This window comes from Sipha flava, unplaced genomic scaffold, assembly GCF_003268045.1.
Source record: "Sipha flava isolate LNK unplaced genomic scaffold, YSA_version1 117_pilon_pilon, whole genome shotgun sequence".
Classification (NCBI taxonomy): domain Eukaryota; kingdom Metazoa; phylum Arthropoda; class Insecta; order Hemiptera; family Aphididae; genus Sipha; species Sipha flava.
This window is the reverse complement of record NW_020271741.1, coordinates 1,717,109-1,744,463: the sequence shown is the minus strand read 5'-3', so window position 1 is coordinate 1,744,463 and position 27,355 is coordinate 1,717,109. Positions and strand designations below refer to the sequence as shown.

General features: G+C 28.1%; 3 protein-coding genes across 4 annotated transcripts; all 3 read right to left on the bottom strand.

Moving 5' to 3' along the window:
• Positions 1 to 317: 317 nt before the first annotated feature.
• Positions 318 to 15,946, bottom strand: LOC112693408. 2 transcript variants are annotated; one of them, XM_025568465.1, is made up of 6 exons: positions 15,651 to 15,946; positions 12,334 to 12,544; positions 10,346 to 10,649; positions 6,061 to 6,506; positions 2,291 to 2,930; positions 318 to 1,133 (listed from the first exon to the last, which is right to left on the bottom strand). In XM_025568465.1, exons 2-6 carry the CDS (start codon positions 12,524 to 12,526, stop codon positions 692 to 694), a joined length of 2,025 nt encoding a protein of 674 aa, XP_025424250.1. In that variant the 5' UTR covers positions 12,527 to 12,544; positions 15,651 to 15,946; the 3' UTR covers positions 318 to 691. The 2 variants fall into 2 exon arrangements, with proteins under 2 accessions (XP_025424250.1, XP_025424258.1); XM_025568473.1 differs by lacking the exon at positions 15,651 to 15,946 and adding an exon at positions 14,424 to 14,572.
• A 5,491-nt stretch (positions 15,947 to 21,437) lies between these two features.
• Positions 21,438 to 22,490, bottom strand: LOC112693237 (zinc finger BED domain-containing protein 4-like). The gene is made up of 2 exons (XM_025568220.1): positions 21,929 to 22,490; positions 21,438 to 21,835 (listed from the first exon to the last, which is right to left on the bottom strand). Exons 1-2 carry the CDS (start codon positions 22,463 to 22,465, stop codon positions 21,521 to 21,523), a joined length of 852 nt encoding a protein of 283 aa, XP_025424005.1. The 5' UTR covers positions 22,466 to 22,490; the 3' UTR covers positions 21,438 to 21,520.
• Positions 22,481 to 23,516, bottom strand: LOC112693003 (zinc finger BED domain-containing protein 1-like). Its single transcript, XM_025567865.1, has 2 exons — positions 22,835 to 23,516; positions 22,481 to 22,767 (listed from the first exon to the last, which is right to left on the bottom strand). The coding sequence occupies exons 1-2, from the start codon at positions 23,514 to 23,516 to the stop codon at positions 22,481 to 22,483; spliced, it is 969 nt and encodes a 322-aa protein (XP_025423650.1).
• Positions 23,517 to 27,355: the final 3,839 nt, after the last annotated feature.

The window sequence follows — 27,355 nt, the reverse complement described above, 5'->3', positions numbered from 1 at the left end:
ATAAAAATTAGTATTACATTTGAAAATATACTGACTTAAATGTTGTTTAAAAAGTAATTATTGTACTTCGTAAATTGTGTTGTATATAGTTATACTCTGAAAACTAATATTGTCGTTCAACATTATCAAGAGGACATCCGCCATTTGTTATCAATATTAATATGTACGAAATTGAGATAACTGAAATGGTAAATATTAGCAAGACATAACATTGACGACGCAATTGTTCACTTGTAAAAAGTAATTTTTTTTAATCACAGTAATATGTGTTTAAAATTTTTATGTTTATTGCACACAATACACATATTAATCACATTTAATTGGCATATATTATATACATTATGTACATGAAAAAAAAGAAATTATTATTATTATTATTGTACGATTATGTAATATTACTGGTGAGAAAAAATATCGTGCACCCAAATTCAGTGTCAGTCTTACCGTATGTAGGAGGGCACATTATAGTAAAATATTAACTATAATTAAATATACAATTATACAATTTATTTACCTACTGTTTAGTTAAATAATTAGGTACACGAATAAGAGAACGATAAATTATATTTTCTATACACGACGAATCACGAGTGGAAAGCGCGTGTCCACAATGCGAATGAAATGCACGCGATAGCGTATTATGTCGTTGGGATCCCGGATCCGTCGCAGGATTCCGTGACGGCTGTGCTCGCTAACCGTGGGGTTTTCGTTCGACTTTTACACAGAAACAATGCTTTTTTAGTCTCCAATCGTCCGTGCAATGGCTCTGGAACCCGTACATGTTGATGCGACTTATGTCGTCGAGATCGCTGAACTCGTGACCGCTGCCGTTGCCTTCCCGGTGGACTGTTACTTCGAACATGCTCCAGCCCGGCAACGTTTCCACGACGAACAGGTACTCGCGGCGGCTGGACTCCCGATTCATCCTGCTCCGAGCCGACACCGTTCTGCTGAGCGACAAGGGCGAGCATACGTATCCGTCGCTCACGGACTTCTTGTACTTGGACAGCAGCTTGTTCAGCTGCCGCACCACGTACTTGCCGCCGTCCATGGCGGTTTTGCTGGCCGGATCCAGCGTTTCGTACTCGTTACATGGGCACCAATGCGGTGCGATACCCGCTTGTTCACATGACCTAGAGGGAAAAAACCGAGCGATCAATAACCTCGTCCTGGTCGCGTGACACGTCCGAAAGTCGGCGCACGGTTTTTAAGAAGTCAATTCAAGTACATGTGTACTGGGGTGTGTTACCAAGTGAAGAAATTATCCGTACACTGTCAATAACAGTGCATTTCATAAGGAATTTTCACTGGGCGTCAAAAAATGTTTTTCTCAAAATATTCAATGTAATACCATGGTACGATTACAGTATTGCACGTTTGTTTCGCATTATTTTGCCCAATCTTTCAAAATATTGTCGACAGAGTATAATCACTGGGCGACATTTGTGTCGCCAAGTTAATTAGTTAAAAAATGCATTGATCAATAATAAACGTGACGTGATTGATGGGGATCACCAACGATAGGTCCTAAAACGGTACCTGTGTTGTGCTTCGTGCACGTTCGCAAAAACGTGACACATCCGCAAACCCAATTAAATATAACTATCTTTTTATTCTATAGTTCATGATGTGCGTCACATTTCGATTAGCATTACTCGGAGTGTACAACGGACAGATGAAAAATTGTTTTTAAATGTTTTCTTTCGAAATTCTAAGATTATTGGATTGTGGAACTTTTTGTATAGAAATATTTACAAAATGCCGGTAATGCGACCGTCGGACATGGTTTGTGTTTCCTATGTACTCGCGGTTGGTAAGAATATCGCGTACGGCAGGGGTGGACAACTGGCGGCCTGCGGGCCGGATACGGCCCACGAGTCTTTTTTATCTGGCCCGTGCTATATTTGAAAATTACATCATACAATTTTAAATTTTATTCTCTAAGTTATCGATTTAATAATTGTTATCTGGTATTAAACATCGTTAAATGTCTAAATGTCATATATATGTATAAATATAGCTTTCAACCACAACTGTTTGTACCGAACTATTTAACTATATCAGTTTCTTCGTATAATTCGTTTCGTGCTGTCGTGTGTGTTGTACTTATTATTTCCGTTTAAATAAATGCTAATTTAAATTCATATTTTGAATGACCTTTTTTTTTCTTTTTTTTTATACTCTGGCTCGCTGAATTTTAACTTTCTAAAAATTGATCCTCTAGTAAATTTAAGTTGCCCATTCCTGACGTACGGTATATATATTTATATAACATGCACGTGGACCTAACCTGTTGGCGTCCGCCAGCTGAAACAGGCTGCGGCACGTAGGGCAACCGTCGGCTACGGCGCGATCGTCCGACATCAACTGTTTGAGCGTCAGGTGTAGATCGAATGGCGACGTCAATCGGTTCTTGTTGGCGGCCATCGTTGCGCGATAGTTGGGGCGCGCGGCCGCGTACCCGGGCGGCAGTCGGAAGTAAAACGCTGGCATCCGATCCTCCAGCCAGCCGACGTGCGTCGCTCGTATCTTGCCGAACCGGAGCCCGTGGTCGCTGAGCACCACGGCCACGGCGTTGTTCAGCAACCGGCCGTCTAGCAACCGAGACAACATGTCGGCCGTCCGTCGGTCCATAGTTGACGGCGCGTTCACGTCGTTGTGGCTGAACGTGTTCAGCCAGAACACGGCGAAGTACCCGTGATCGCTATGCAAACGGACAAAGTCCTCGGCGTACTCGTACACCCGTTCCGCAGCTGACCGCGGGCCCATGCAGAAGGTCATGCCGTCGTATTTGACCACCGGCAAAAGTTGCTCGGCCGCCAGCATGTAAGGTCTCGTGTAGTAGTCCGTCGGCGAATTCCGGAAACCGTACTTACCGAAATTATACGTGCCTATGCTTGGTTCGTCTTCCACGTACGCTGTGACATAACCTGCAGAAAACACGCGTCATCGCGGAGTTATCCTACATTTCTTTGCTGTTACAGTAACGTGTATTTATACATGACAATGTACGATAATGACTAGGGTCCTTGTTTATTTTTATTATTATTATTATTATTATTATTTATTTTTATTATAATAAAACAAATAATTTGATTTATGTGATTTATACAATAATTTATGTGTGTATAACAGACTATAGTAGGAATATCGTAAGAAATAAAGGTAATATCAGAAGAGATCTCGGAGCCCTCCAAAACCGGGGGCCCCTGTGAATTCCATACCCAACAATCCCGATAATTGCATCACTGTGTAACACTATGGTAACCTACACAAGGGCGTTTTTAAGGGAGGGAGCGAAGGGGGCATTCGCCCCCACGGCTCGTATTTTTTTTTGAATATAATACATTGATTTATTTAAAAAATGTAATGTATAAATAATTAGGAATATAAATTATTAGTCTATCACTATAATATAATAATAAATTCAATAATATATCAATTTAGTCACGGGTATCAATTTTTGTTTATCTTATTATATCATAACATTTTTGGTTGTGGAATGAATAGAGCTAAGTCCTTAATAATTTTACTCGCATATTTTTTTTTTAACAACGTAATATCTGGTACTTTCTGTTGTGTATAGGTATTTAGTCATTTTTTTGTGCACAAATGCATGCCTATTTGTGTATTTTATAGAGTTAGAAGCCCCTAACCCAAATAATAATCATTATAACTGTCAATATTTGTTTCCATATTCTTTAACTTGCAAATATTGGCTAAAAATATATTTTTGTAAATTGAAAACATGGTTAAAATCAAGAATAGGCCAGCATAGACTAATAGGTTAGACTTTGCTGCATGTGCATAAAAAAATTATTGTATCCATTGATAAAAAAATTAACAAATTTGCCAAAATGAAAAAAAGGAAATTTTAAATTTATTATTTAACTAATTACCAACCTTATGCTTCTACTTAGATATTTGTTAAATTACCTATCTTAATTGTTTTTTAACGTTTTTAAAAATGAATTAATAGGTACTATTACTACTGTTGTATTATCACCTAACATCTAATTTAATTTAATTATTATTATAAACATAAAATTAATATATTGTCAGCAAACGCACACATACACATGCATATACACATACGCGTACACACACCACCTTCACGAAATGCTGACCAGATAGATTGCAATAGAATAAAACTCCCCCCGCAAGACGTGATGTTCGTTCGTTCTACTGTCATCGATGTGGAAAACAGAATGCTGCCCGTTTAACAAGTGAAGTAATCGGTCATTCTTTTGTTTTTTTGTATTAATAAATATTTTTCATTGTTTTAAATTAAAAGGTTTTAAATATAATTTTAAAAGGTGTTCGTATTTAATAATTTTTTTACATTACGTACTTGTGCGAGTATATGAGAAAGTTGGTACATTTACAAAAAAGGTATTAAAACTATATTGTATTTCAAAACTCAATCCAGTGTTAGATCTTATTCTTTGTCAGTTTGAGGGGAGAGTACAATATAGTTAGGTAAAGGTTATCTTACGCTCGAAATATCCAGTGCTAGATCTTATTCTTTGTCAGTTGTTTCGAGTGTAAAATAACTTTAGAGCTACTAAAGGAAAGTAAGCATTTTAATAAACCTGTATTCGACTATCCTATTAAGCAGTGCTAGATTGTATTCTTTGTCACTTAATGAGGTAGTCGTCCGGGCCAATTATAAAGGTTTTTATTTACGTGCTTGTTTAACGGTTAGAGTGTCCAACAACCGACAGATACACTTTTTTGTGTTGCTATACGTCATGCCTTTACGTGGCGTATACGACACTACTATAATTATTTGTAGTTTTTTTTATACAGGATTCAGATTGAAGGTACAATTTTAATATAAGAACTATTTTTGTTGTTATTATAATACTTATTTTATATGAAGTAGATTTTAAATATATTTATTATATAAATATTTAATTCAATTTGGTACTTGTATATTTTTATTTATTCACTTGAATGAACAACAGGAATATGAGCTGTAGGTAATGAACCAGGGGGTACCCAGGAATTTTTTAGGGTGGGTCCAAAATTTTTATATTATCTGCTCTCTAATTATAATTATAGTTTAATTCATTACCAACAAATTGCTATTAATAACTATAGTAATAGTCACAATAGTTATACACACATCAAACATATTCTTCACAAAGATTGACTATAATAGTTAGGTACTATAATTTGAAATCAATTTTTAGTTGGTAGTAAAATGTTATAAAAAAATACATTATTTAATTAACAATAATAAATAATATAAAAAAATCAATGTAAATTAAACATGGTTTATACTTTATAGGTATATTATATAATCTATAAACTTTTTATATTGAAGATAATGGGAGATTAAAATACACTATGTACTATTTACTATTAAACCATTAAGTATGTAGAAATTTCAATGGGGGTCCGGACCCGACACCCCCTTAGGTACGCCCCTGTAATGAACTGTAAATTATTTTTAAGTTTGTATTGAAGAAAAATTAGTTTCGCTTCCCCCCATGGCCTCAACTCAATTACGCCCTTGAACTTACAGTTAGGTCTCATTAAGTTTTTGGTATACTATGATGGTAATTGTTAACCGTACAACTTAATGCAATAATTTTGTTTTTCTGTTCATAAATTATTTAGTTAACGGTACAACGAAAAAACAAAATAATATAAAAATCAACAGTCATAAGATGATAAATAATCAACCAGATAACAATATATAATATATTATATAATTTTTTTATTTCTTTAACACATAACAAATATCTTGGATCTTGGTATTATCACAGAACTCTAATTTAACTTTTTGAAGTGTGTTAGTTTATTATAATGCTTAAAGTATTAATGAAGGTTGTAGTCTACTTATATAATGAAAACAATGTTTAATTAATCTTAACGAATCGCCAAAGTAGAAGCGCGGAATTATGTTCTATAACGGTCGAATAGAAATTATCCCTAAATTATCATTTAAAATAACGTGGTTAAATATTTTCTGTAGGTATTTAATGAAATTTTAATTTATACCAATGTTTATTAATATCAAATAAAACGTATAATAAATTAATATATATTTACCTCGTTCTTTAAAATTTTTCCACAGAAACGGGCAACCGTCCATTTCATCTTTGGGATTCTTCCAACATCTTTTAGTCATTTGCGATACGGACATACCCGTAAAAATTGGCACTACATTGGGAAAAGTATTGTCGGCGACTTTGGTATAACCCTCAAGAGATATAAATCCATGTTTTTCCAACAAATGATATGTTAAAGGCATAGATCGTATAAGATTCAATCGAGATAAAGAATCAATGGATATAATCAATATGCTAGGTTTATCTGTAATATCTGCATTTCTGAATCGCTTTTGACCTTTATCGATTACCATTGCATGGATATCTTTGTAAACGGTTGATCTTGACTTGTTGCCATTTGGTCTCAATTCACATACTACTAGCATATATTCCACAGACTTTGGAATCAATTCTGAATCTTTGATGGGATGACATATAGATTCAACTCTAAAAACGTGATTCTGAATTGATTAAAATGAATAGTTGAAATATTTCGTTAAGAAAATAAAAAATTATCTTGACATTCATAATCAACAGTCAACAAAATCTGTAATTACGTTCAAGACTGATACTTATAAATGCCTACACTATGTAGTTAGGTTAAGTGTAGACATAAGGCCTGTACTATGAAGACAGATCTTCTTTTAGGATATTGAATGCAGTTACAACATTAGAGCAGTATGCTAATGATTAAGATTTATTTTTTAGTTGTGTAACACGATTATGATAATGATTTAAAAAATAATAAATATATATATATATAAATGTTTTGTTAATATATTATACATTATACCTATCCTGCAAACTGTAATGTTTACGTAGTAGTTTACGTAGTTCAATTCATAGTACCTATAGAAACAATAAATTAAATGTCATAATATATGACTCATTCATATTAAAAATATTTTCTAGCAAATTACTCAATTGAAAACAATTTACAGTCGTGATTCGTGAATTTATCATAACTCTTTTTGTAATTTTAAAAACCAATTAAATATATTTAAAAGTTCTTGGTAGAAAAAAAAAACGTTATGCTTATTAATTTATACTTAAAATTTAATTACGTTTCAAAAAAAAACAAATTATCATACTAGAAAGTAGTATACATTTTGTTGTTTAACTAATTATAACCTTTGACTTATTAAAATAGGCTAAAACAAAATGATTCTAGTGATTCAAATGTTAAAAAGTCAACTGATATTATATCGAGTACTATAAAATTTGGTGTCATAAAATTATTTCTCATAAATCTCATGTGTCATAAATTTTCTTTGTTTAAATATATATATTTTTTAGATAAATATATAATTTAATTTAAAAAATAATATAGTATAATAATTGTTAATAAAATGTAAGTAAATTTAAAATTTAAAATTAAAGCGGTAGCACTCTTTAAAATTAATTTATATCATACTCAGAATTTTCTTTTAACTTTTTACCTATGTTTTGTAGTAGTATGTTATGATAATCTAACTATTTTTTTTTGAGTGAAAGGGAAGTGTTAATTTTTTATAGAGTAGTTGAATACATAATGTTTCTAAACAACTACATACACGCCTACAGTCATCTGATATGAACCCTATTGAACATTCTTGGGACAAAATTATAAGAAAATAAAAATTAGAAAACATGTTTGAAATTAATAACAGCAGTTGAAAAATGCAAATTTAACAGTACTCAATTAACCCGAAAATCACTCAAAATAACTTAATAGTATAAATAATCGTTTGATCGATGTTATTAAAGCATACCAGTGGCGTGCGCAAGAATTAGGTATGGGGGGGATGTCATAAATAAAAATGTATTCTTTTTAATCTTTATTCTTTATTATTATACAAAAAAAAAAAAAAAAATGCAATCAAGGCGGAAATTCATCCTTCTGGCTTTTAGACTAAATTCATCAATATTTGTTCTGTAGATAATGGAATGTCTTGATGTATGATCATTAACGCCCAATCCATTTAACCGTGAATGCCCCGTCGTATTTTTTAAATACGTTTTTAAACGTTTAAAGCTAAAAAAAAAAAGTCCATGGGAGGGATATATCCCCCATCACCCCCCTCGCCTACGCATGCCACTGAAGCATATTAAAGTTGATCCTAATCGTCATTAACTAAAAGAAGAAAACTGACTCAATCAATAAATTATATTATAAGTGTATGAAAACTCTTATGTGTATTTTCTATTTAAATATTTCTAATATTGTTATATACGTCTATACAACTCAATTAGATAAATAACACTTTAAGTTTAACTACTATACTATATTATAACAATGTATAACAATGGATGACAAAAAAATACAAAATTTACGGATTTCTGAGGAATTCTACTGGAAAAACATCAACTGACTGCTTGTAATTACGCTTAAGCCGACAGCGGCCGGGCTTGCTTGCCATTGATCCAAAACTGTCCATGCAACGATTTGCGTATGACAGGGCTCAAACGCTCGGTCCCTCGATTATACAGTCGGCTTTGTTTAACAATTTCTTACTCGTATTACAATTATATATTATATATTATATATATAATATTCTAATTAACATCCGTTTATTACAATGTATAACTTATTATAATCAAATGTTGAATAAAAAATAAATTATTTAATTAAAATATAAAATAACTGTGTTAAATTAATTTAGTAAAATTAGATCTTTCAAAATATTTACAAAAGTATTTTTTTTTTAAATGTGTATGGAAACTTTTTTGATCGAGTGTACTCGTATTTTCAACTTAATAACTTAGATAAATATTTTGTGAAAATAATTTGTTTAGTATTAGTATTAGCTAAAGATAAATTTAAAACTATAAGGAATAATAAGGATAAGATGGTTGAATCACAGATTACATGAAATCTGTGGTTAAATGATTCATTTTACCCAATAATGTTTTCTACAATTTACAAAAATAATTTCGATGTATATATCATTTACATTTGTAATTTTAAATTTGTTTATAACATGATGTTTATGAGAAATAATTTTATAAAGTTTGATTTTTATGTCACCTGATTTGACACTCAATATTATGACACTAGACTTTAATAATATTATTTATTAGTGCTATTTTAAATTTATGATTTCAACAAAACGGCGTTTAGAATTATATTAAGAATTGAGAAAATATTTGTAATTATATTCGTATATGTAATATTTGTCTTGTACACGACCGGTAAAAATGGTCTGGACACACCTATGTTATTAGGTATAAGTACTAAAAATGTTTTTGTAAACAGTTCAAATAATTAATAATATTGTTACAAGACGTGCCATCTTTACCAAATGTTATAGTGTCACGCTTGTATAATAATGTAACCTTAGTCTTAAAAGTGTACAATGTCAAAGCAAATACATTATTAATAAGTACAGGATAAGTTGTATTTTGAATTAATAATAATATAAAATGTATTGTCAAACTCCGCGATATTACTTTCGGGAACACGAATTATCGAATTATAAAATATGAAATCAATATGAAATCGAGGACAACAGGAGATACGTGATATCCGGGACAGCCCCATGCCAAGGAAGGATGACCTAGCAACATGGCATAAATACCGAGGGACACGAAGACAAGAGGAGTCATTAGTCACCAGCAGTCAGAACTAGTTGCAGAGAGCCAGGAACACCTTCACCCAGTCCGTATGTGCACAATCAGACCGTTATGACTTATTAGTTTATTGCTATAAGATCTCTGTCGCATGTAGGTGTGTACATTTGGATCAATCGCTTAAACATTGTACACTTACGTTTTGTATTTTGAGTATAAATAAATGTTAATTTCTTTACTGTCAACATCGTATGGTCATTCTACAAGTTTAACATCCGGAACGCAACAATATATATTAAAAAATTATACTTATATGAAAAATGTAATGATATCTTATAAATACTATATTTAAATAATGTAATATTTGTATTACTCTTTTAGTTAAATTCATAATTTTACGTTTTATTATACGCATATAAGTCTGCATAGCCTATTCTGTTTACACTGCTAAATATAAATACATAATAAATTTATAAGTTATCAGAAAACAATTAAAAAAAAACAGTGAACCTAGATTTTTGTTTTTTACTTTTATGTGTACATTTATAGTTCATACGCCATCACATAATAATTACGTATCAAGATAATTAACCAAATTATTTTTAAAGGTATTCAAACATCGTTGGTTAACCTATAAAAAGGTAATATATTTTTAATACGTCTTCCTTAATGACTAGCCATTTTAATTTATGAAAAAATACATTTTTTTTAACATTTTATTTAAGATAGATAATTACTTGTAACGATCATCATCTTTTTGATTTTTCTTGAATTTCAGTTCAGTTCTATAGATCGATGAATAACAACAATTAGAAATTGATTTAAGATTATGGTTAATTTGAAAAGTATATGACCACGTTTTAACATTTAGAACTGTACTCGTCAACGGCGATTTAGAAGAACATTTTGGAAAATCAGTTTTTTTAATTAAATTTTGAATTGATTTGTCGTAGGCACTTATATTGGGTATTCGACAATAGTCATTCCACACAACAAACCCCTTTTTTACATTATTATCAATTTCCGTTATAATATTTGAGCCTGCAAAAAAGGACATACATTTTAATTTTGATTATCAGTATGATAATATAGGAGTACGTATAAATGAAATAGTAATACTTAGAGAATATTTTTGTTTTTAATCAAATACCTAAAATAGTTATGATATATATTGATATATAATATTTAACTATTTTACATATTAAGAAAGGAAAATAAAATAAAACCTAATTATATTGATGATTATAAAAAGTGCTTAGAAATGTCCTTAATATAAAAGAACGAAAAGTTTCACTATTGTTACAGAATATGTAGAGAGTTCAGAACATCCTAAATCATATAAACTTAGAAAAAGGAAATTTAGATTTGGAATTGGTCATTTTTGTTTTTATAAATTTAAAAACAATGACAAATAATTTCTCTCGATAAATATTACTGATCAAAAATCTGTATAATCTAAAAAATTAATATAGGCCATTGTATTTCTCAAAAAACTAAAAAAAAAATTGATTCCATTTTTATGAAAAAATCGGCCATATCTTAAAGAAATATGAAAAAAAGGGAAAAATTAATTTTCATTTTTAAGTATACGAATAAAAATATTTAGGTGAATTAGTCTGATATAAAATGTTCAAGGCTTTAAAATAAAATGTATTGTTTTAGTATAGCGCAAAATTACTTTTTACAAACTGTTTGCATAAAGAAGAAAAAATATCTTGTAGCAAACAAAATAGTATTACTTTTTTCGAATTTATCTAAAAATATTATATTTAAACGAATACATTTTAGATTATGAATAAAGCAGAGGGAATAATTGGTTTTATAATAATGATACCATCTAAAATACTTCCCAGAAATGGTTTCATTTCACAGAATAATAAGAGCGAGCTACTGTATTAGAAAAACTGCATAAATCGCATAAAAAAATTTAAATATTATTGCTGATACTTGCCTACAACACCTTATCATCTTTATTTAAAAATTATTTAAGATATTTGTTTTGTAAATATGTATTTAATATATAATTTACGCAAAATTACATAAACAAATGTATTGGATTCATTAATATATATATTAATAAAAGACATACCTACCAAATTAATACTACTAGTCACAACTATAATGCATTACAAGGCCGTATCTAGACATTTTTTTAGGGAGGGGTCCAGAACATGTATATTTTAATTTTATTGAATTTAGAATTTGACTTTTGATATTTGGTTAAAAATAAGACAGAAAAAGATTTAATTTTCTTTTATTAAAATTAATATCATATTTTCATATGATATTATGATATAAAATTAAAAGCAGTCAATGATTAATTGGAGCTTAAGTCATTTTTGACTGAAAATATTTATGTTGGTATTAATAATAATAAATTATTTTAAAGATTCGTAAAATATTGAAAAAATTTCGGGGGTATGGGTCCAGACACCCTGGACCCCCACCAGATACGGCCTTGATGCATTATAACAATTCTATATATGTTTTTTACATCTTTATTTTTTTTTATTAAATTTTTATTTTATTTGTTTAATGATTGATGCTCATAAAGCCATAAAATATATTTATATAATATATAATTTGGTAGGTATATATATATATATACCTACCAAATTAATTTTAGATCAAACGAGCTTCAAATTTCTATAAACAATCCGGTCACGTGAGCATGTATACATTTATAATAATAATTATAAACATTATTATTATCAAATTAAATTACCATTTGCAGGTGCTGATATGATGTCTTCGTTATAATATGAATGATAGTTATCAATCAATGATTTTTCATTTTTATCGTTATTATTTTCACAATAGTATATCATGAAAAATGTTGTCATAAAAACCATGTATAAAATGATTTTTATTAATTCATTTGTGTTTTCCTTCCGTTTAAACTTTCTTTTTTCATTCATGATATCAAACTTGAATGTCTTATGAAAAAATATAAAAATTAAAATGTAATAATAATATAATCTACTACCTAAATAATAATTATTTTTCGTAAGATTATAAATTATAGTCAAATATATACAATTCAATTTTACAATATATAATTATTATCTATACCAGCGTTTCTTAAACTGTGTACGGCGGAACCCTGGTGTTCCGCGAAGATCACTTTAGGGTTCCACGAAGCTTAAGTAATTTTTCAAGAATTTTGAAGAAAATTACTTTAAAATTTCCAACTAAAGATTAGTAACGGCAGGGGCGCAATTTCAATGAAAAAACTGGAGGTGCTGAAGCCCTTCTATCTTTTTCATGTTCCTTAATGATTATAGACACCCGCAAACCATACAATTCAACAGTTACTAAAATATTTGGTAAATATATGAATATTTCTAAATTTAAATTGTTCACGTTGATTTTATATTTTTATTGTGCGTATAACGAATTACCTGTCTGTAAACACAAATGTTTTATCACATGATAACTTTTAGATTCTGACTGAAGCGAAGGATATTATGGTTTTATAATATATTTGTATTTTATTTATTAAACAGTTTTTCGGATAGAAATACTGGTCCAAAAGTTTTTTTAGAACCTTTTTTGGATTTTAAATTGGCATACGGTGGTAAATTAGATAGGTCATTTTTTTAAATCTTAATAGTTTTTCTAGACGTGAGGAAAAAACTATCCTGAAATGGTAAAAATACGCTGTAAATAAGACTTTCACATTTCAAATTTCAGTTATTTAGTCATAATTCCAAAAGTTATGTGGCTAGAAACTTGAAACTTTTACCTTATACCAAAGATATTTTTTTTTCGTATTGCAAAATATTTTCGTAATGTATAAAAATGTATATATTTATACAAAAAAACTCAAAAACTATTATGTTTTTCTATACATAATGAGTAATAAGTATTTAAATGTAAATGAACATTAGCACATTTGGGGCTGCTAATTTTGAAAATTGGGGTGTTGAGCACACCCAAGCTCCCCCAAAATTGCGCCTATGAGTAACGGTGAAAAAATGTTTGGACGATAGAAAAAAAAAATCTTTGTATATTAAATAACTATGTATAAGCCATATGGAATAATCTAAATTTATATTTAGTCTAACTAAAGTAATTATTATTTAAGTATTATTATATACTCATACAACTATTATTATTTTTATTTTTATTTTAACATATTTTTTGAATTAAATACCTTTAACATAATATTATTATATGATTATAATTTATTTACAAATAATCTTAAAAAAAAAGCTAAAAAGCCAAAAAAAAAGTAGGAATTCCACGATAAATTTAGACATCAAAAATGGTTCCACGGATAAAAAAGTTTAAGAAACGCTGATCTATACCATTGACTTTAGAGTATATTATATAATATTTTCTGAAATCAATACCTATACTAACATACCAAATATTTCGGAATAGAGAATTTGTATTAAATAAGTAACTAACTTATAGTCTTCAAATTAGGTAGCTTACAATATATGAAAATGAATATACTCATATTGTCGTAGTATTTTCTAGAATAAATATGATCAGTGTTTTATTCAGATACCATTAATAAATATTCAAAACAGTTTATGAACCATATCACATAATTTTTTGACTTTCATAGTATAAAAATTTAAAATAATATATATATAATATAAAATTGTAACATTTCTTATAGTAAAAGTACTTAAGTTATCTTCTTATAATAAGACTTAGGATATACCGTAATACTGTTTTAAGCAAATTATTCAACTATTTCAATATTAAAATGAAAATTTTATTTTTAAGAAAAAATATCTAGTTATACTTATTCATTATGTACTACAAAGAATATATATAATATAATATATAAATAATACAAACAAAATTATTTTTCGTAGTTCATTATTTCAGTGTTATAGTAATCGTTGACTGTTTTCCTTACGTAAACGCTTTTCTTATATATGTTTATATAAAGTTGTCTATAATAAAAAAGAATTACTTCCAGCTAATAATCAATTATCTAATGGTTCAATAATTCAAACATCTTTGATCTGTAAGGTTTTATAAAATATTGTAATGTATTAACTAATTTTCGAGTGCTAAGTGTTGACTTATTTTAATAAAATAAAAACTGCAATGTTTACTAAACAATTTATTATTGTTATATTTTTATTTTACACATTATTAAAAATAAAAATATCTAGGTTAAGGAACACAACTAACATGTAAAAAAAATAATATTTATACAGAAATATTATTCATAAATATTATACATTATTGTAAATAATATTTGTTAACAGTTATAAGCTCGGTAAATAAATTCCTTGGAGTTTTTTTTCTAGAAACTTAGAAAAACTAGTTTTTTGTTATTTTGTTAAAACAAATTGTTTTATTTTCCAATTGATGATTATAATCATTACAACAAAAATTATTATCAATTTATCATACATTCATACATATTTTTAGGGCACAGAACTAAATAAAGTTACACATTTTGAAAGCTTTGTTTTTAATTTTATGTGACATAAATCTGTTTTATAAAATATATAAATTAAATTAAAAAAAATTTATTTTATATTTTCGACGCATATTTTAACATATTTTGACACACTTAATATAATTTAAATTATACGACCAATTAATATTTGAAGATTTTATACGTATCAATGCATATTTTTACAGTAAATGTATTTATGCACACTCTGATCAACTGATCCCCTTAAATGACGCCCTCTATCTTAACGATGTTCACCTACTTTTTTATGTAATTTAATCAATACTTTGACTATATATAAATTGTTTAATTTAAGATTTAGCAATATTAAAAGATAAATTAATTTTTTTTTTCGTTTTGATTAGTTTAGGTAATTAAACTAAAATTATTAATTCTTTTACCTACAGAACATTTTTAAATATTCATAATTTAATATCATACTAATTATTACTTATATACATATATAATACTAAAAAAAACTAAAGAAACATAAAAAAATTAATTTTAGTGAATAAAAATAATCCTAAAATTATTAGGAATTTTTGTGGTACCTATTAAAATTATTATAATTTAATAAATTAACCTATGTTTGATATTATATTCGTATTACTTACACGTTGTATTTGAATTATAACTGTTCGATTTTTGTGTAGAAAGATTTTTTCTAATAGTTTCTTACTTAACTAAATAGCTACATATTGAATAAATACATTTTAACAAAAAATGTATAGAATTCATTAGTTAAAATATGTATTTTAGCGGAGAATAGAAATCCAATGTAAAATTAACAACTGGTGAGCGAGTAGTGTACTGAAAGCTTGTCTGAGAAGTATTGGCGTAAATATTAAGGCATTACCACCGCCACCGACGCTGGTTGACTACGTCAACAGCCTATGTATAATATAGTACACTTATCGTATGTCCTAAGAGACTGAGATGTGTAGTATGAAAATAGCTGTAATAACACATATCATTCAGGAACATAATTTAAGGGGGGAGGCTATTACCCCACTTCAATGATCTAACAAATTTTAGATATCAGCAATTATTTACATCCCATAACATTTAATATCAATACTTCCTTTGTAAAAAAATATTATTCTTTTATTATTTTTAGCTAATTGTGGCAGAGAGTAAACAAATAAAAGATATTTTTATATTAAATCTATTTAAATCGTACATTAAAATTAGTAACAACTGAAGATAAGGAATTAAATAACTCTTCAAATGTTTACAAACAAAAGCTACAGTTTAGATAAATACAGTTACTGTAGAAAAATATAACAATATAAACAAGAGTTATTAACAATACCCTTTAATTTAATATTCATTATCTTTTAAAATATTGATTTTATATATTGTTTTTAAATATTTTATATTAGTAATAGAAACAAATGTTTTATCTGATTAGTGGTTACCAAAAAATTTATTTTTTAGGAAAAAAATTATATGGTTTACTTAATATAAGATTAATTTTGATTATCTTTTCTCGACTTAAATAATAATATTGTGTTCATACGAGGGCTATTCAGAAACTAGGGAACGTTTTGTAATAAAACAAAAACTAGGTACAGGAATAATATTTTATTATATACATCTGAAAGAGTGACTAAAATGCTACTTTTCTACATAGTCACCAAACAAATTAAGGCACTTATCGTAGCGGTGGACAAGCTTCGAAATTCCTTCGTCATAGAAATCCGCCGCCTGCGATCTCAGCCACTGAGTGACGCACGCCCGGAGCTCGTCGTCGTCATCAAAACGCTGTGTCGCTAGCCAGTTCTTCATCTCCGGGAACAAGTGAAAATCACTCGATGCTAGGTCGGTTTTAATTAAATTAAAATTAAATCTTTTAATAAATATTTGAAAATTTCATGTTTTCTAAATATAAATGTCGATAATTTTTATTATACTTTTATAGTTAAAAATAAATTAATGAGGATTTTAATATTGAATTTTGATATAACTCTATACAAATTCAATGAACTTTTAATTTTAATATTATAGGTTTAAAAGTTTTTAAAAGATTTCTGTTATAGTTTTTTTTTTTTTAGAAAAAAATTTACAAGTATTTTGTATTAACGAAATCGTGTATTTTAACAAATTTCCATCAAATAGTTTTTTTCGTAATTTTGTAATAATCAAAATTTTTGTTAGGAATTGGAGGAAATTATATTGAAGTTGAAAAGTAAAATTAAAAAAGAAATAACAATTGATCAACGTCACCACGGAGCGATAATTGGAGTTAAAGGTGAAAAAGCTCGAGAACTTCAGAAAATATTTAATGTTCAAATTGTATTCCCCAGTCCAGGTAATTTATAGTATTAATAGCATTAATATGTTTGCTTTTATGTATTTTGACCGTTAATAAATAATATTTGGTTCGATATTTTAGTCAAGGCTAGAAATAATTTAGTTAAAATACGAGGTTTGAACGATGATGTAAGTAAAGCATTTAAATCATTAGCTGAATTGGCCGAAGTATTGGATGAAACCAACTATGTTGGAAATTCCTATTTTTAAACAATTTCACAAACTTAGTGCTCGAAAGAAAGCAGTATTTATTAAAAAGATAATTATTATTTATTAATTTTTGTGATTCGACCTTTAGAAATATTGTTATTTATATAATTTAATATTCTAGATTAGAGAAGAGACTGATACGAGATTTTTTTTACTACGTGAAGGAGACAATAGTAATGTTATTAAAGTCATGGGAAATAAAAGAAAAGTTGTAATCGCTTATAATATGATTAAGGAAATACAAAATGAAATAGTTGGTTTTTTATAAAGATTATTTATTTTTCAATTTTATTATTAATTTATCAATCATGTATTTTTAGGGAGATATAATAACAAATGAAATGGTGTTGAGAAATGTTAATGTTAGAAATGTCATTGTAAATCTTGGTAATAAATTCATTAAATCTATAAAAGAAGATTATGGTAGTAATGTGACATTGAATTTACCAACTGATAAAGAAGATAATGTAAGACTATACTTATTTATTAAACTTATAAATTAAAATAACAATTTAACCAATTGTATGAGTTATTATATGCGTGATATACGCTTGGACATCAATTCGAACCTGGCCTCTGGCAGTTTCTCTCTTTGAGCAAGAGACGATTGTTTCAAGAGAAGAAACTGCTTCCCCTTCCCTAATACAATAAGTCAATTTTCAAGAAAATTTTCCAAATGCTAAAATCTATGAAAAAAATAGTAAACAGTTATTTTAAAGCTTAAATGTAATTCATAGACTATAGTTATTAAAGGACCTGAAGATGATGTTAAAAATTTTATTACACAAATTCAGACAATGGTTGATGAAGTTCATAAATATGTGTATGATTTAAAAGTAAATCCGAAGTTTTACAAATATTTAATTGGAACAAATGGAGTCAATGTTAAAAAGGTCTGTTGTTAAAATAATTTAGTATAAGAGTACAATGTGTTCATTTATGATTTTATACTTGGATTCCAGATCAGATATTTAACGAATACAAGAATAATTTTCCCGTCTGAAACTGATTCCACTAATGAAAATATAACTATTGTTGGTAAAAAAGAGAATGTTAATAAAGCAAAAGCAAAATTTGAAGTTATGATAACCGATATTGGTAATGTCATCGAAGAACATGTAGAAATCAATGAAAAATATCATGGCACTTTAGTGGTCAATCAAAAAGAATGTTTACACAAATTGGAAAAAGAATGTGACGATGTTAAAATTGAATTTCCTAATCTTGGTGCTGGAGATAAAGTTGTGATCAGTGATAGCAAAGCAGATGCTGCTCTTTCTAAACAAAGACTTTTAGACCATGCTAAAGTTTTGGTATGTATAATTCAATATAAATGCACGTGTATTAATCTAACCTCTCTATTTTTTATTGAAATTGTATTGAAATTATATTTACATAATTGTTCATAGTTTTCTTTACAATAATGAACTATTGATATATAAGTCATATAAAATGAAATAACTTAAGATAAACAATTAAAATAATCACTGATTTACCTAAATACAACTAAATAAGTTAACCATTAACAATTTTTATTTTGATTTAGGAAAATATTATTCGAGCTGTAGTAAATATTGTTCAAAAGTATCATAATTATTGCAAGACGTGGTGAAATTATCAATCGAATTACTAATGATTGCAATGGAGTGTCAATAACATTTCCGATAATAGCTTCTAGTAATAGTGCTGTCATCATAAAAGGTGACAAAATTAATGTTGAAGAGGCGAAACATAAGATTGAAGAAATTGTTAAAGACTTGGTTAGTATTTACTATACATATATTTTTATTTATAGTTATTGGAATTATTAGTCATAAAAAAATCTATGACTAACACTTATTACATAAAAAATAATTGAACATTTATTACGTTTTAATTTATTTAAATAATAGGTATACGAGAATTATAATACAATAATAATAATAATTATAATATCGTAATGCATTAAAATTTTATAGAAAAACATAATTTAAGTCACTATGAACGTTCCTCCAAAATATCATCATTTTGTTGCCCATCACGCTGAAGTAATAAACCAGATATGTGGAAAACATAATGGAGTTACTGTTACATTTCCACAAGATAATTCCAATTCTAGAAAAGTTTTAATTAAAGGCCACAAGGATTATGTTGAAAAAGTCAAAAATGAAATCGATAATATTATTGACTTGGTAAGTTGTATACTAACACTTATTGTTTTATCGTTAAATTATTAATCAATAATCGTGTTACATAGCGGTGTAGCAGTGGTGCAGTAGGTGCGACGCACCGAGGCCTTCGTAATTTGGGGCCCTCAATTCAAAAGAAAACTGATATGAACAAAAATAGAAGCTTGCGTTAATTACAACCAATTGTTTGTTTTGATTTTTGGTAGAAATAAATAATGAAAACATTTTTTTTTTTTTCAAAATCTCATCAACGACTTTTATTGTTAGATAAACATTAGATTAGTCAAAATGATTAAACTAATAAATTTAAATGTAATTATAATGAAATAAAATATATTAAATACGATAAATTTAATATAAAAATAACTATATTTATAAACTTATAGTTAATTGTTGATTATGTTTTTTTTAGTATTTTGAGTTTGGCCCCTTCCACCCCTCCATTTTAAAATCCTGGCTACGCTACTGAAAGATAATATTCTTTATTACATAAAGTGAACTAAACTATAGGCATAAATATTTTTATTCCATAATAATTAATGTAAAAAAATAGAGGATGGTTATTAAAGAGTTCTAATAGTGTTTTTAAATTACATAAATACATTGGGAATTTGTTAATCAAACTGACCTGCTATTTTACTTCTATCTGGTTTATCTGTAAAAGTAATAATCTCAGCCAAGAATGATTGTTATAATTTCAATATTCTACAAAATATGACGTGTTCCAATAATTTCTTTTTACAAAATCTTAGATTATGTTTAGTAATAAGTAATATTAATCTGTAAAAATATTTATAAATACAATTACATCATATTGCTAAAGCAAAAACTTCAAATATTGTTAATAAACGACATCAATTAACCAAATTAGTTGTATTTTATAATTTGTGATAGGTACTGTATGTTTTAATTTTAAACTATTATGTTAAAAATATTTATTTCGTGAAAAATACAGTATTTGTTTGTTTTCTCTTAATTATATTTAACTTTTATGTCTTCTCATTTATTTAAATTTTACTTATTGAAGAGATAGTAAGAATAGTAATCAGTAAGTATTTATTTTTTTGTCGACCAAAAACGTGGTGGATGTATGATAAGAGCACTTCCGCCAGATTTCAACATTATCGATGATAAATTCGGTGAGTAGTTAATCAAGTTAGTATAGAATAGTGGTGGGAATTATCGTTCCTTTCGTGGAATCATTCCAATCGGTACAGTTACAATGAAGTACCGATTTCAAAACACTCGTTACATCGGTACAATCGGTACATTCTTTCTTTAGTTACACTTGTACTCACATTCGTATAGTTCCTCGCGGAACGATAAAAATACATATATTCAAATGTTTACTCATTCTTGAAATGGATATTTAATATTTATGAACGAATATGCTTCGTAGCTCGTAGGCCTATTATACAACACTATTTTACTATATTAGGGAAAAATTAACTTTTTAATAATTAAATTTGTATCAGAAACACTATGTTTTTGTAAACATTGTTTACAATATTATGAATCAATATATTAATATACATTTGAAATGCTTAATCAAAAATTATCATCGTTTTAATATTTTTCCAATCGCTACAATTATATTAAATAAACTATAGATTCAAAAAAAACAAACCACATAAATAATAAACATATTTATTTTCAGCAAAAATAATTATAAAAATACAAAAAAAAAAATCACTTCACTTTACCCTAGAAAAAAAAATAATAACAATAAAATAAATAAACTCAAACTTCTAAAATTAACTTAGTTACTTGCCTAAGCCTAAAATGGATAAAAATTAAAAATTAAATAATAGTATTTGATAATTACTGTTTAAAAATATCAACATTTCCGTGTTTTTTGTTGACAATCTATTACGTCTTTCGGAAATGGTGTAGCCAGCTTTTGAAAAGGCCCTTTCACTTGGAACTGATGTTGATGGTACACACAAACGCAATAACATCAAATCAAATAAATTTGGATAGATTTTTTTTCTGTCATTCCACCATTTAAGAGGATCTAATTTTCGGTCCAGTATAGGTTCATTCAAATATCTATCCAACTCCACAATAGCCTCAGATGTTGGTGTGTTGACTGAAGTTGAAGTAGACACCTAAAAATCATAAACTAATTTTATAAATCACTTAAATATCAAAATATCAATGATGTATACATTATACATCATATCAATGTATAATGTATGTACCTGAGAGTCAAACTGTTGCCAAATTTCAAAAGTTTCGTTTCCACGATCGGTCGGTATGGTTTTCTTATTTTCTTCATTTTCTACTGGACTTTGATTTAAACGAATAATTGTTGCAACTTTTTGTACTATCTTTTCGTATGTTTTTTGATATGAATACTGATTATTAAATGCTTTTTTTTTAAACCGTGGGTCTAAAATAGTTGCTTCTGTTAAAACAGGCTGGTTTTCGATATTTTCAAATTTAGCATTGGCTTTTATTACTATTTTAGAAAGCATCAAATGTATAGCATTTGGTAAATTTGGTTCTTTTTCTTTATTTTTTATATGTAAATGTAATGCTTTTATTAAAATTAACACTTTTGAAATCGAAATGCCTTTTTCACTACTTAGTTCGATAGTAACTTCTTTAAACGGTTTAAATATCGCACAGTAGTGTTTTATTAGTTCAAAGTCTTCGTGTACTAAATTATCCATATTACCTATTATTGCAATTGTACTCATAAGAGGTTCTTTATTATCGATACACCGTTGAAACATGTCATACGTGGAGTTTCACCGCGTACAAACGTCTTGAATTAACTTTAATTCCGGGTATCCTATTTGTTTTTGTGCATTTTTAAGTTTTAAATTTGCTTTTGTACTTCGTTTAAAATATTCAACGATGTTTTTTACTTTTTTGTGAACGTTTTGCATTTCACTTAGTCCAGATTGTGCAATTAGATTTAATGTGTGCGCTAAACAGGGAATATGGCGCCAATTTTGATTCATGACGATTGCTGATGTTATATTCGCAGCATTGTCACTCACAGCAACTTTTACTTTTTCTGTTATATTCCAGTCTTTAAAACAATTATTTAAAAAATAATGACAAATTTACAGCTGTGTGGGATTCCACCATGTTAAAACATCCAAGTAAAAATGTTTTTAAAACACACTCTTCTGGATCGATAAAATGTACAGTGACAGCAATAAAACTATCATTATTTATGGAAGTCCAGCCATCAGTTGTAAATGAAATATATTTGGCATTTAATAAATTATTTCTAACTTTTTCTCTTGTTTTCTCATACAACTGTGGTAAAATAGATTTCGAAACAGTTTTCCTCGATGGTAACTGATACCTAAGATTTAATAAATATATGAATTTTTTAAATTCAACATTTTCAACTAAACTGAAAAATTGGAATTCTTTTGAAATCATAACTCCTAGCTGTTCATCAATTGTTTTTTGTTTTGAAACAGAAAGTGGTTTATTGTTAATAAAATAGAAATCTACACTTTTTTGTATGGGACGAGATTTATTTATGACATTAATTGCATTGATTGATGTAGAAGGTTGGTTTTGATCATTATTTGTTTCGGGTGTATTTTGCTTACTTGGTTCATCAACATTTTGTTCAATCATTTCATTAATACGCGGATGTTTTCTACTTTCATATTGAATTATGTGTTTTCGTTTTAAGTGTTTACTTAAGTTTGTAGTTGATCCGCCTTTATAAGACATCGAATTTGAACAATACGAACATTTAGCCATTCCACTATTAATAACCGAATAATGATTCCATACATCGCTTTTTTTTCTGTCCATTATTATAATATTTACGAAAATATGAATAAAAATTAATAGGTCTAAACAATCTAAACAATAAACACGCACGTCTGATATATAGTGCCTACCACTGCACAGCAATACTCCATAATGCCTATGATTATTATACAGCTTACATAAAAATAATTCTACAACCGTGTATACAATAATCTAAAAATAATTTTACTTCAAATTTTATTTAAACTTCTTAATAAAAATAAAAACACGATAAAGTTATAATCGTACTCGTATGATTTTGCATTATATCTATAATTATAGCATTCACTGTCCACCTCCACCACCACCCTCTCCCTACGATTATCAACAAATATCAACACAACTACACAACAACAGCAGCAAGTAAAGTAAATAGTAAACCGAGACGACATAGACGTATAATATATTATCGTGACAACTCGTTACTATTCGACCACCGTCGGTAATCGGTATTCGGTACCCGGACAGTGACGGTAGAGGACCATTTTGTAGTTGGAAACTTTGTACCGAATGTACCGATGGAACGAACGTGGAACGATATATGTACTCGTTCCTACTCGTTCCACCAATGTAATCGTTACATTGTACCGAATACAATAGTAACTACCCACCACTAGTATAGAAGTCCATGTACTAAAGTTACGTTTTAATATTATTTTACCCGTTCACCGCTGAGCAACATACGATAACGGGTTATGATATCGGCTAGATCGAGCGATCAGGGATTTTTACATTTTATTATGTATGTAACCTTCCACCCCACGTATTACATTCATAAATACCATGTATTCATATAAATTATTATATTAATGAAAATGATTTCACATATACTTACGTTTATTTAAATTATACCGTAAGTAAGTTTGCAATTTGGTGAAATACCATAAAATACGGTCGATGGGGGGGGGGGGTGTTCTAACACCCATAACACCCCCCCCTAAATACGCCCCTGTTGTATAGCTTCATTAACTTGACGCAGCACGGTAGCAGTACGAAGGGCTCTCGCACGCACTCGCACGCACATGTCATAGCGTAATATTGTGATCGCGAAAAAAATGTTTATTTTTCACTCTAACATACGATTTTAATTTAAACAATACGCCGCAACGATTATCTCGATTTGTATTCTGAAAAAACATTCTTTTTTTTCCACAACATATACGAGGGATCGATCGAGGCACATTTTAAAAATTGTATTTAGTTAATTAAATATTTAAGTTTGAAATTCTGTATTTTTTTTTTTTGAATTTTCAACAATACCCACTGTGCAATAATTTGTCCTAGAAATGTTACCAGGCTGTTTCGATGAAACATGAAACATTGCATTTTTTGTTAATTTTGCGTTAAAGTAACGTCTATGTAACTGTAAATGTTCCGCATTGCTGTCTTTCAATTAACATTCTTTAAACATCATTCTAAAACATACATTCAACTACCAATTGTAACACTAATTATATTATCGAAAAAAAAAGGCAAAAAATATATATCCTTGAATTCGGCGAGTGAGATTTGAAATTGGAACCATTGATAACCTAATCTTTATTTTAAAAATTTTCCAATCAAAATTTGGTTCTTCAGCTTCCCTCAACTCAATGCTTGTAACTCGACCATTTGGCCAATTACAAAATCTTTCTGTCATTTGCTTCGGGTTCGACTAACCAATTCACAGGAAAAACACTATATTGTTTACAAGAATCGAATATAACAATAACTCATTTTCTTCTGTGTCTCTGCAAAAATTATTAAATCAAAATATAGTAAGTATTTACGTTTAAAAATAAAGAAAAGTAACAAAAAGATCCAATAAATTATTTCATAGTTAATAATCTTACCTTTTTTAACTGTCCAAACATTGCAGATATTCATATTTTACACAATATATCAAATAGGTAAATAAAAATGATTTTACTACGATACAATTGCAATAGACGTAACACTCACTGCAATGACAATATAAGATGTAACAAGTCCAAATTAGTAATATGAAAGTATAATACACAATATATTTATTGCAATTCAAATGACAAAAATTAAAAATGTGGCTCGATCGTTCTCTTGTACATTTTATGGAGAATCCGTTATTTTTTCAGAATGAAAATCGTGATAATTGTCGACACGTAGCGTTAGAATTAGGAACAGTAGATTTTGTTAAAAAAAGACGTGGTGGCGAGGCTCCTTAAAATTAAGTTGAAAAAAGTAAAATGTAAGCAACGTAAGAAAATCTTGGATCTATCAAAACTAAAAAAGGAAGAAGTAGGACAAAAATTGAAGGATAATATAAGCAACAAACTATTAGAGGTTACATATGAAAACTTAAATACCAATAGTGTTAACATCAAATGGAGAAACATTCAATCAACCTTATTGAAAGAATGTAAAGAAGAATTAATGCCTGAGCGAATAAGAAAGAAGGATGGATGACAGAAAACATTTTGAACCTTATGGAACCAAGGCGTAAATTTAAAAATATAAATGAATAAAAATATAAAGAAGTTAATATAGTAATTAGAAGAGAAATAAGGAAAGCCAAGGAAAAATTCAATGTTGAAAAATGTCAAGAAATTGAAATGCTCGCTAAAATCAATGATCGCTTTAACTTACACAAGAAAATAAAAGAAATGACTGGTATTACTAGAAAAAATAAAGTTGGCATTATAAGGGAAAATGATGGTAGTATAATAATAGATACATAAAGAAAGATTAGAAGATGGATGGAATATGTATAAGAACTATTCTCTCAAAATAGGCCAGAACAAAGTAGTATCAAAATGGATGAAGGATTTTATATAATGAAAGAAGAAGTAACAAATATATTAAAGAATGCTAAACCAAGGAAAGCAGCAGGCCTCGATAAAGTACCTTCCGAATTATTAAAATTGCTTGATGATGATGGCATAGATATGTTAGTTGATTTATTCAATACAATTTATGCATCAAGAAATATTCCGGAAGAATAGTTGATATCAACTTTTATTACATTACCCAAGAAAAATCGGCCAAAGCTAAGGAAAAAAATTTAAACGTTTTCGATTTTATTTGTAACTGCGTCATTAAATCACCTCCAATGTCTTCTACCCGTCTAGTAATAGTGTTTCGAGACAAACTTATATTCTTGAATACAGACATTTTTTCTGGAATAATTTCTTTTGCACTTGCTAAGATACATTTTTTAACGAATTCACCATCACTAAAACTTTTATTTTTGCGAGATATCAGGTTAGCTACTTCATAACTTGTTCGAATGATCTCCTCCTTACTTCTGTTATGTTTTTCAAATACATTTCCGACTCGTTCACTTTTGAAATTTTGTTTCAATTTTTCTAATAGAGAAATTCTAAGATTCCCTAAAAATATAAATTTAAGCATTTATTTCTACGTTATTTGGTGAAATATCTAAATACCTTCTTCAAATAAATATAAAAATTATGATAAATGTGTTTCTTTACAATTGACGTATTTGCTTTGATGTTTACTTTCATAATGTTTTTTAATATTAAATTCTTTAAAGACCGCGACAGTATCATAGTATATCAAACACATAGCTATATTACGAAGCTCAATAAAAAAAATAACTGAGACTCCAATTATTATTGAAAACACAGCATTTGGAATCAATTTTGCGCTTTTTATTTTAAGACATTTTAATAATTAAAATTTAATTTATTATTTTTTGCAAACAAAAAAGAGAACTTTCAGTTTCTAATGACGAAAACGAACTAGCAACTAGCGTGGAAATATTCAGTGCTTTAAACACATACAATTAGAGTCATAAATTCGATAAGTGAACAAAGATAATAATATATCAGATAAAATATACAATAAATATACCTAATATCCTAATA

Coding starts and splice junctions, on each gene's coding strand:
- LOC112693237 (XM_025568220.1), bottom strand. CDS start 22,465: ATGTTTCAACGGTGTATCGATAATAAAGAACCTCTTATGAGTACAATT. Junction 21,836..21,928: donor GGCAACAGTTTGACTCTCAG/GTACATACATTA, acceptor TATGATTTTTAG/GTGTCTACTTCAACTTCAGT.
- LOC112693408 (XM_025568465.1), bottom strand. CDS start 12,526: ATGAATGAAAAAAGAAAGTTTAAACGGAAGGAAAACACAAATGAATTA. Junction 10,650..12,333: donor CATATCAGCACCTGCAAATG/GTAATTTAATTT, acceptor CCTTTTTTGCAG/GCTCAAATATTATAACGGAA. Junction 1,134..2,290: donor CAGCTGGCGGACGCCAACAG/GTTAGGTCCACG, acceptor TTTTCCCTCTAG/GTCATGTGAACAAGCGGGTA.
- LOC112693003 (XM_025567865.1), bottom strand. CDS start 23,516: ATGGACAGAAAAAAAAGCGATGTATGGAATCATTATTCGGTTATTAAT. Junction 22,768..22,834: donor AAAAACATTTTTACTTGGAT/GTTTTAACATGG, acceptor ATTGTTTTAAAG/ACTGGAATATAACAGAAAAA.